At 35.3% G+C, this 9,627-nt stretch overlaps 2 protein-coding genes across 2 annotated transcripts; both read right to left on the reverse strand.

The window, feature by feature from the left end:
* Positions 1-815: 815 nt before the first annotated feature.
* On the reverse strand, positions 816-7,374 carry LOC112046058 (paramyosin). The gene is made up of 6 exons (XM_024082525.2): positions 7,174-7,374; positions 6,042-6,211; positions 4,821-4,966; positions 2,919-4,359; positions 1,889-2,035; positions 816-1,316 (listed from the first exon to the last, which is right to left on the reverse strand). Exons 1-6 carry the CDS (start codon positions 7,202-7,204, stop codon positions 1,089-1,091), a joined length of 2,163 nt encoding a protein of 720 aa, XP_023938293.1. The 5' UTR covers positions 7,205-7,374; the 3' UTR covers positions 816-1,088.
* A 718-nt stretch (positions 7,375-8,092) lies between these two features.
* Positions 8,093-9,556, reverse strand: LOC112046044 (splicing factor 3A subunit 2). Its single transcript, XM_024082501.2, has 3 exons — positions 9,273-9,556; positions 8,675-8,938; positions 8,093-8,526 (listed from the first exon to the last, which is right to left on the reverse strand). The coding sequence occupies exons 1-3, from the start codon at positions 9,424-9,426 to the stop codon at positions 8,159-8,161; spliced, it is 786 nt and encodes a 261-aa protein (XP_023938269.1). The 5' UTR covers positions 9,427-9,556; the 3' UTR covers positions 8,093-8,158.
* Between the last annotated feature and the right edge of the window lie 71 nt (positions 9,557-9,627).

The raw sequence follows: 9,627 nt of genomic DNA on the forward strand, positions 1-9,627 counted from the left end.
ACATGGGTGCGATGTGCAAGTTGTTGGCGGCACAGCGCACGGTGAAAAGTGCGCAGAATAGGTTGCGCACAAAAAACGTAACGCATGTCATTTCATAACTTATTGGAGTTTACTCCTTAACAATCGATTTTTCATTTATACCCCTCGGTACGTTTTTTGTGCGCAACCTATTCTGCGCACCTTTCACCGTACGTAGCCGCCATAGCGTGCACATGCCTAGCGCGTCCGCACGCACGTGCACGCTGTTGGCGGGCGCGCACGCAGCGCTGCACCTCGGTTGCGCACCTTTCACTTTTCAGGCGTTGCTATTGAAAAGAGTAAACTCCATTCGTGCGACGGAGCTGACACACTTTTTTTTAAGTATTTTTCTGGTAGTACAGTGCACGGCATGCACGCGGCCTGTTGCTGGAACTTGGCCTGCTTCACTGCTGTGCGCTTGGATACTGATACTGAAGGTCTTACCATACCATTTAAATTTTTGACAAAAAAGTATCCCATGACCTTCGTGTTATTGCCTCAAATCATGCCTAGTTGTTTAAAATTTTGAATTCATTCAGTAATTTCAGCACGATGCCCGGTCATCATAAAATTCAGTGACAAAATTAGATATTTTAGGCTTCAGTATCAATTATATAATCACAGAATTTGTACAGAGCAGTACTACAGAATTTGAACTCTTACTATGATACGTATAGAAGACTGTCTCAGATAGTCGTCAGTCCTAATCAATGTTAGAACTAACGATACAAAGACTACTTTGCCCTTACTTTACGTTTAGTATAAAATAATAAAATGGGCCACAATAAAAATCAAACTAATTGTAATTTTTACGTTTATTCCAATGAAACTCAAACATTAAACTAAACAAGCTCAATACCTTCATGATAAAGAGTAAATCATTTTTAGCTGTAATTTTAATAACCGATAAATTAAAACAATAATAAATAAACGACAATCGAAAACAATTTTCAGAAACCAGAGAATAAATTAAATCATTGAATGACAAAAACAGAACACGATAAAATCTTAGTAAAATAAATGATGATTGTTCATCAACATATACTAGAAATAGTTAATCATAATTATTATTAATGATTTCGTTCACGCAGCGGCGAAATGACTGTTTGCATGTTTTCTTTACCAATTTTCATTGATTTTCGAATCACAGAAGGCGATTTTGGTTTGGCTTGCACTTGTTCTGCGTCTTTTATCATTTTGTCCATCACAGAAGACTGTTTGGCCAGAGTCATCGTCAGCTCTTCGTTTTCTTGACGTAGGAGAGACAGCTCTACTACTAACGACTGTTGGTCTTGAATCTGAATACAAAGAAATATTAAGTAATTAAAAACATTGTTTCTAATAATAAATAGGGTCGTCGTTATCAACCCATATACGGCTCACTGCTGAGCTCGAGTCTCCTCTCAGAATGAGAGGGGTCAGGCCAATAGTCCACCGCGCTGTCCCAATGCGGATTGGCAGACTTCACACACGCAGAGAATCAGGAAATTCTCTGGTGTGCAGGTTTCCTCACGATGTTTTCCTTCACCGTTTGAGACACGTGATATTCAATTTCTTAAAATGCACACAACTGAAAAGTTGGAGGTGCCTGCCCCGGACCGGATTCGAACCCACACCCTCCGGAATCGGAGGCAGAGGTCATATCCACTGGGCTATCACGGGCTATCATAAATAGGATAGTTGACTCATATCAAATTTAATAATCTAAATATTATTTAGATTATTAATCATAAATTGTTTAGTGTGGGCAAGGAGAACATGACTGACAGGAAAAGGGATCTTGGATCAGGAAAAGGGAGTTGAGGGATCCTTTAGAGTGTTGATGCATTCTAAAGGGATCCCTCAAAGCTACAGCCAAGTGTTAGTGTACCTGTTGCTGCAGCGCGCGGTTCTCGCTCTCGATGCGTGCGATCTCGCTAGCCGCGTGCGCGAGCAGGGCGCGCGCCTGCTCGGCGGCGGCGGCGGCCTGCCCCGCGTGCTCCGTAGCCAGCTCGCACAGTACGCGCTTCTTTTCCACCTGATGACACGATACACGATAAATTAATGTAATCATCATCATTATGCATGTATGTAATGCACCATGGTTTGTCAAGACTGCAGAAACACATAGTCATCTTAACATTTCACCTGTTAAGGAGGAAATAGACTGGTCACTAGAGGCCTATAGAGGCTTGAGCGCCATAAAAAGAACCTGGCTGTCAAATGGTTAGACGTCAGGGACTGCAAATTCCGCCTGAAAGGAACACGACTGGCCAACATAGTATAGTAGTATATACTAATTCCTGGAGGGACGCTACATCAGTGGATGTGCAGAGCTCGAAACGACATACTAAAAAGTCATTTGATCGAATTATGGTCCGGAGACTGATCTCCGATAGACCAAGAAACAAGAGAAAAGAAAAAAAAATCATCATCATTAACCTATATTCGGCTCACTGTTGAGCACGGGTCTCTTCTCAGAAAGAGGGGGGTTAAGCCCTCAGTCCACCACGCAGCGTATTGGCAGACTTCACACACGTAGAGAAGTTTAAGAAAATTTACCTTACTATGTTTTACCTTCACTGTCTGAGACATGTGATATTTAATTTATTAAAATGCATCTATGTAAGTGAAAAGTTGGAGGTGCATGACCCGGAAAAGATTCGAACCTACGCTCTCCGAATCAAACGCAGAGGTCATATCCACTGGGCTATCACGTATAGATTTAATGTATTAGTATAAAAATATTATTGCCGCAGCGCAGGTAACATTGTGGCAGAGGCATTATAGACAAACCACATAAATGAGAACCGTGCTTAACTCATAACCGTGCAGGCAAAAATTTCTTTTTTGCATTTCCAAAACAAAATGAGTCTGTAATACTCAATACATATAATTTACATAAACTATTGATATCTTACCTCTCCTTTTAACATTTGTATTTGTGAACTTGATTCCTTTTTGAGTAACTCTACATCTTCTATGAGTTCCTCCTTGATAGAGCCCAGCTCACGATACGCCTCCTTCTCCACATTCTGCAGACTTTCTATCAGAGAAACATTGTGCTCAATAATTCGATTATGTTCCTTAGCCAAAGCTGCTTTTGATTTCAAAATATTGACTAAAGCTTCCTTGTACTCGTTACATTCTAAAACAGTGCTACTAAGTGTATTTTTATAGGTTGCCAATTCAGATTCTAATGCTTCTTTTGTATTTTTTAATCCTAGAACTTGTTTCTCCAAGTGTTCCAACTCATTATCAGACTCACGCAGGCGCATAGTCAGAACTTGAACAATGTCTCTTGTTACAGAGAGTGACATTTCAAATTTATTTTTTTCTTTGGTAGTTTTATCAACTTCTACAGTAAGCTTGTTAATGTCATTTTCAAAAATAATGATCTTCTTTTTCGTTTCCTCTTTCACATTTTCTAATTCATCACGAATATTTCGCTTTTCTTTCTTCAGAGAATCATTTTCTGTTTGCATATTCTGTAATTCTTTATGCAACACTTGATTCTTTTCTTCAGTTTTGGTTAAAGAGTACTTTAACTCCTTAATTTCTGCTTCGAGATTCTGAATTTCTTTTTGTTGCTGGGACCAATGCTCTTTAAGAAGTCTACTTCTCTCTTCAAACTGTATCTCACACAGTCTGAGTTTTTCATGGGTTGCCTCATTAATTTGTTCTAGTTTAGCCTTCATTTCCTGTTCTTTAACGGCCAGTTCATGTTGCAAATCCTGTATTTTATCATCCTTTTCCTTTATTATATCATTTTTAATTGATTCAATCAATGTGTTGTATTTTTGTTTGAGCATTTCTTGGTCAAGTTTACATTTAGCCAAGTTAGCTTGCTTTTCTTCGTCAAATTTAATTTTAAGAGTTTCTAATTCAGCTTTATATTCACGTCTAATACTTTCATTTGCTTCTAAAGCTAAAGCATGATGTCCTTTAACCATTTCGAGTCTTTGACGAGTTTCTTCTAAGCAATTCTCAGTGTCAGTCAATTTTTTTTGTAAATCTGCACACAAACTATCTCTAATAGTTATGACTTCATCAAGAGATGTCAATTCAACTTGTTTGCTACTGACTTCTTGTTCTAACTTCTCACATTGTATTTCCAATTCAAATATATGATTTTGTAACTGACTAATTAATTCCTTGGTTTGATCCTTAATATCTGATGATTGACTATCTTCAACCTTAATGTTATTATGATCTAAAGTTAATTGACCAAATTCAGTGTCCAACCTTTGGACTTCAGCCTTACCATCATTATTTTGTTTGAGTGTTTCATGCAATTTAGCAATTTGATTTTTAAGATCATCAATCTGCTTATTGTACTCTGATATAGTGTAATCTTTGTTCCTGAAATGATGATATTTATATTAATGTATTACCAAAATTTTAAGAGAGATATATACAATTACTTAGTAGTAGTATATAAGAACTACTATTTTTTCTATCTTCTATGTTCATGTAAATATTTAAAGTATTAAGCATATTTTCATAGAATAAGCTCAACCTGTACCATCAAATATTTATTTTAGTAAGATTGAAGAATTAGCTTTTCTAAACAAAAGAAATAAATTAACACAGTCATGATTTAGATTGTAAGTGTTCACTGTATTTGGGTATTTACAAAAATATTCAATACCATTGACTAATTAATGGAATTTCATGATTCAATAACAATATTTAATTTCCTTCTACACTGACATTGTGTGTTAGTATGGAAGTATTCAACTTTTCCTTTTATGGACATCAGAAAAGAAAAGTAAAGAACTACTTTACTAGATGTTCAAAATCATAGAATAATCTTTACCAACCTGATTTCCACTTCATGAGCTTTGATAAGGTCATCTTGAAATTTGCTGTCACACTTTTTGGTACTGTTTTTGGTTGGTGGCAAGAGTGTCTTTTTAATGCTATTTGTAGTTTTTGTTATGGTGCTAGTAGGCTTTATGGGTCTTGGCTGTAAATAAAGTTTTTTGAGTAAATTTAATAATATGAATTTATATTGTTAAAAATCACTCCAAACTTCTACTCTGTTCTGAACACACCTTGTATAGCTGCACATAGTTTGTTCTTTATCAAACCACTGCTGAGCTAGAGTCTTCTCTCAGAATGAGAGGGGTTAGGCCAAAACTATACACATAGTACAAAACTATATCTCAGTAGGGTTAATTATACTAGTCAATTACAATTACAACTTCAGACTGGGCTAGAACTTTGGCACAACTAGTTAGACACAAGCAACTTGAAATGTTACTAAAAACCGAGAAAACAGGAAACTATGCAGCTGAATCAAGGTTTTATTCTTCTACAAAAGGAGATTTAGACAAAATATTTAGAATAAAGTCTCTTATAGCAATGATGAACATCTCAAGCTATAACTAATATATATAGAGCTTCATTAGCTCAACAGTAAGAGCGGTCAGACTCATCACCGAAGGGTGGTGGTTCAATCCCCGCCCTGTTGGTCTATTGTCGTACCCACTCCTAATACAGTCTTTCCCAACTAGTTGGAGGGGAATGGGAATATTGGTCATATTAAAAAAACAAGATATCGCAAATATCCTTTTTAAAAAAAAAACTCGAGATGTTCATCATTGTTCATGTAAATTAAGGAACAAAATCTTTTAATTGTTACTTCTATCTTTTAGAGACTTTTTCAAATTGTTGAGATTGAGTATAAATAATTCAGTAATGACTGATTTGCTTCATACTCAAATCTAGGTTTCTCACCCTGACTTCGTTGACATCCTCAAAAGCTGTAATTGCACTAATACATACCCACACATACCCAAACATTTTGCTTATTTAGAAGGGATAGAGGAACATTTCAATATGAAGCTAATATTATTATTAAGAAAAAACTATTTATTTGTCATACTCATAACTATATTATAAAATTGTAAATTTGAGTTTTATTTTTGCCTATTTCTGACTTTACTGCTTTTACTGATTTTAATGAAATTTGGTTTAATAAAATATAATGCTGCAATAATTAAATATTAATATAACTTTGTGTAATGTAAGTTACTTACTGTTTTAAAAGACTTTGTACTTGGAATAGAGCTGCACTGGGACTGTGTATCAAGGTTCTCTTTGGACGAAGTTGATACTGCCTTGACTGGTTTCGACACTGGAGTCAATTTAACGCCAGCTTTCTCCAATTCTCTTTTTGGTTGAATTTTTGGTTGATTTTTGATAGAAGCTGTGGAATTATAACTAATAATATAATAATATAAGTAGCCGTGATAGCCCAGTGGATATGACCTATGCCTCTGATTCCGGAGGGTGTGGGTTCAAATCCGGTCTGGGGCGTGCACCTACTAGTTTTAAGTTGTGTGCATTTTAAGAAATTAAATATCACGAGTCTCTAACGGTGAAGGAAAACATCTTAAGGAAACCTGCATACCAGAGAATTTTCTTAATTCTCTGTGTGTATGAAGTCTGCCAATCCGCATTGGGCCAGCGTGGTGGACTATTGACCTAACCTCTCATTCTGAGAGGAGACTTAAGCTCAGCAGTGAGCCGAACATGGGTTGATAATGATTATAATAAAAGTATCATATTTAGAAAAACCCTCTGATTTATGGTGTTCTAAGACTTCTAGGTCATCTCAGTATCTGCAAGCCTTTTCCATAGCAGTAGTAGTAAGTACTACATAGTTAAATACAGCTTATTCTATACCTAGTCTTTGTTTTAAGGCTACAGATGAATGTATTTTTACTTGACCCAATAGGTCACAAAGGCAATACAGCAAGAATAGTTTTAATACATCCATACATAATTATGTATGAAAAGATAACCGACTGACTGATAAATTACTTAAATACTGGGGAACCATGAAAATTTGTTTTTATGTTCTTTTTACAAATATTTAGTTTAGTTATGAAAAAGTCGCAGGCGTCTGGGTGTTTAATAAATATCTTACAAGTAATTCATTTAAAGTTTTAAAACGGCTGTTTCGTGTGCGCTAGTCGTAACTAGTAATAATAATATGTAATAACCGTTGATAATTGATTGTGAACTTTCATTAAGTTCAAGTATTTAGAAGCAAGGAATAAATTAATGTCATACACATTATCGTCTAAATCTTGAATTGGATTCCTTAAATAGTTTTATTTCTAGGTAATAATGATTATAAAAAGTTCAGATAAAAATAAAACTTACTTGAATCGAATCTTTTCGCTTTGGAGAACATTATTTATGCCGAAGTATTTTATTATTAGATACGTTATAAATTATAATAGATAAACTCTAACAAAAACAGATTTTAACTTCTCCAGTTCTCTCGTTCGTTTACGAATGATACGATCGCGCGCGCTTTTTTTTTGTTGTCATTTGTATTGTTCACGATTTCACAAAAAATGTCGTACAAAATGACCGTTATTTAACGTTCCGATTTACGATAACTTATACTTACACCAAAGTAGTAATTCAAATTAGTGAATGAACTAATAGTCTGTGGTAACCACATACGCTTTGTAATCTATCTCATGCGCCATAGATGAATTAGCTTTGGAGAATTGCACATCACATTACTTTGAATTATGGAAATGCAACGCACTCAAATTCACCAATAAAATTGTCTATCGTTTTTTGAGGTTTTGCTGGTCCAGCTGAAGAATCGATTCTCTTTAGATATTGTTTTTATTACTTTGATGTAAAACGTAATTTCATCTTTTAGTTGTTGACCGTTTTTATACCATTCAACTGCAGAAGCCGGCATTTTGAGGGAACTCAAGGAAGATGATTACACCGAAAAAATAAAACGTACTGACTTTATACTCTTTCATTACAACAATAAAAAATTGATTCGAAAACCGTTTCAAAAAAGTTGGTCTTGTACTTTGACAAACGGGTAACGTCTAGCAAGACATGTCCGTATAGAATCCATCGGAGGTTAAGCTGTCATAAAATATTTTAGGTATCGCCGGTTACGCAGAAGCGCGGTGGCAGGGGATCTTACATGCCTTATTCTAAACAGATCTTAGTCTTTCAATTAAATCATTGCTATGATTTAGATTTGTTGAAAAGGAATTAAAATATAGTAGGTATTTTTTTAAATATTAATTGCTATTATTTGAAGATATTATATTAATAGAAATAATTTTTTTTTCATACATTTTATTGTATTATATTTATAAAATATTGGTTACATAGATGGGGGTGGAGGAGGTACTGGCAATAATGGTGGTGGAGGTGGCACTCCCATCATCTGAGCTCCAGGTGGTGGAGGCAAGCGAATGCCATGGTTTTCCCAAATCTTAGGTGGTGCCGGAGGCAGTCTTAAGGGCTCCATTTTAAATGCAAATTGCAGGAAAAATTGCTTTGTATCTTTATTCCAGTGGGTCCAGAACTTTGAGTCATGTTTCTCTACTTCTCTACTGGGAACTTTAAATGCTATAGTTTCATATGGTTCCGCTGCAAATAGTAAATATTGCCATCTGCGGTCTGGGGGCTCTATTTTCTGCTCGTATGCAGACATAAAGCGATGTCTAGGCTGAACACCTTCTGCTATTTCTGTAATAAATATGATTACAAAATATAATCAAACAATTAGGTAGTGACAGTTCAAGCACAAAAAATATTTCAAGGGATTAAGTATTTAAAGAGATTTATAAGGAAAATAATCATTCTATATTAAAACAAAAGCAAACTTATAATTTACCTGGGTAGTCAACTTGAAATAGTAAACTTTGCTGTCCATTCTCTGGATCTTTCTGCTTTGTGACTCTATAACCAGGTCGTCCAATTTTAACAAATTTCTTGGGCTCTATTCTGGGTTTCTCAGGAGCCAATTGTTGAGGTGCTTCTTTAGCTTCTTTAGCAGCCCTCCGTGCTAAATTAGCTTGATGCTTTTTACCCTGAGTGTGGGCCAAGTAACTGCCTTCATTATTATGAAGAGTGAGGCATAACTTACACTCATAAGATCCTAAAAAGGAATATGTTAAGATGGTTAGATGGTTAAATCTAAGAATACAATATTATTATATTTTAAATTCATAAAACACTAAGTTCATAATAAAAGAAACATAACCAAGAAGTAGGATGCCTAAAGTTAGCTGTGTTACTGAATTTATGACCAAATTGATACCTGGCAACTTTAAAATGAGGTATTAAAACAGGGGTAGTCTGCATCTTATGACCTCAGTAATATTGTATCAATCTCATATATTATTCAAATCACCACCTCGCCCTACATGTTGTGAAATTGTGTGTGTGGTTGTGGAACGGCTTTCCAATAACATGAGAGAATTATACTTTACCTAAATGATTTTTCATAAAATATGGATCTTTATTTAAATCGATCGTCTCTAAGGCAAGTTGCCTTAACCTTTCTCGGCGATCTCGATTGCTCTCCGACCATGATGCTACGCCTCCTCCGCCGGTTTTACCACCAGGTCGATTTTGAAAATCCATTCTGAACTAAATTATGTTAGCTAAATGATGCACTTCCCAGGTTAATGATGCACTTCAAGAGTTTTTATTTTAAATTTAACCAAATTTATAAATCACAAACATCACGACACGAAAAAGTTACAAACCACGACAAAGTACAAACCAACGAGAACGACAAACATTCCAACCAAAGAGTAAATTTATTTAATCTATGGGATTCCA

This window comes from Bicyclus anynana, chromosome 6 (assembly GCF_947172395.1).
Source record: "Bicyclus anynana chromosome 6, ilBicAnyn1.1, whole genome shotgun sequence".
NCBI lineage: Eukaryota > Metazoa > Arthropoda > Insecta > Lepidoptera > Nymphalidae > Bicyclus > Bicyclus anynana.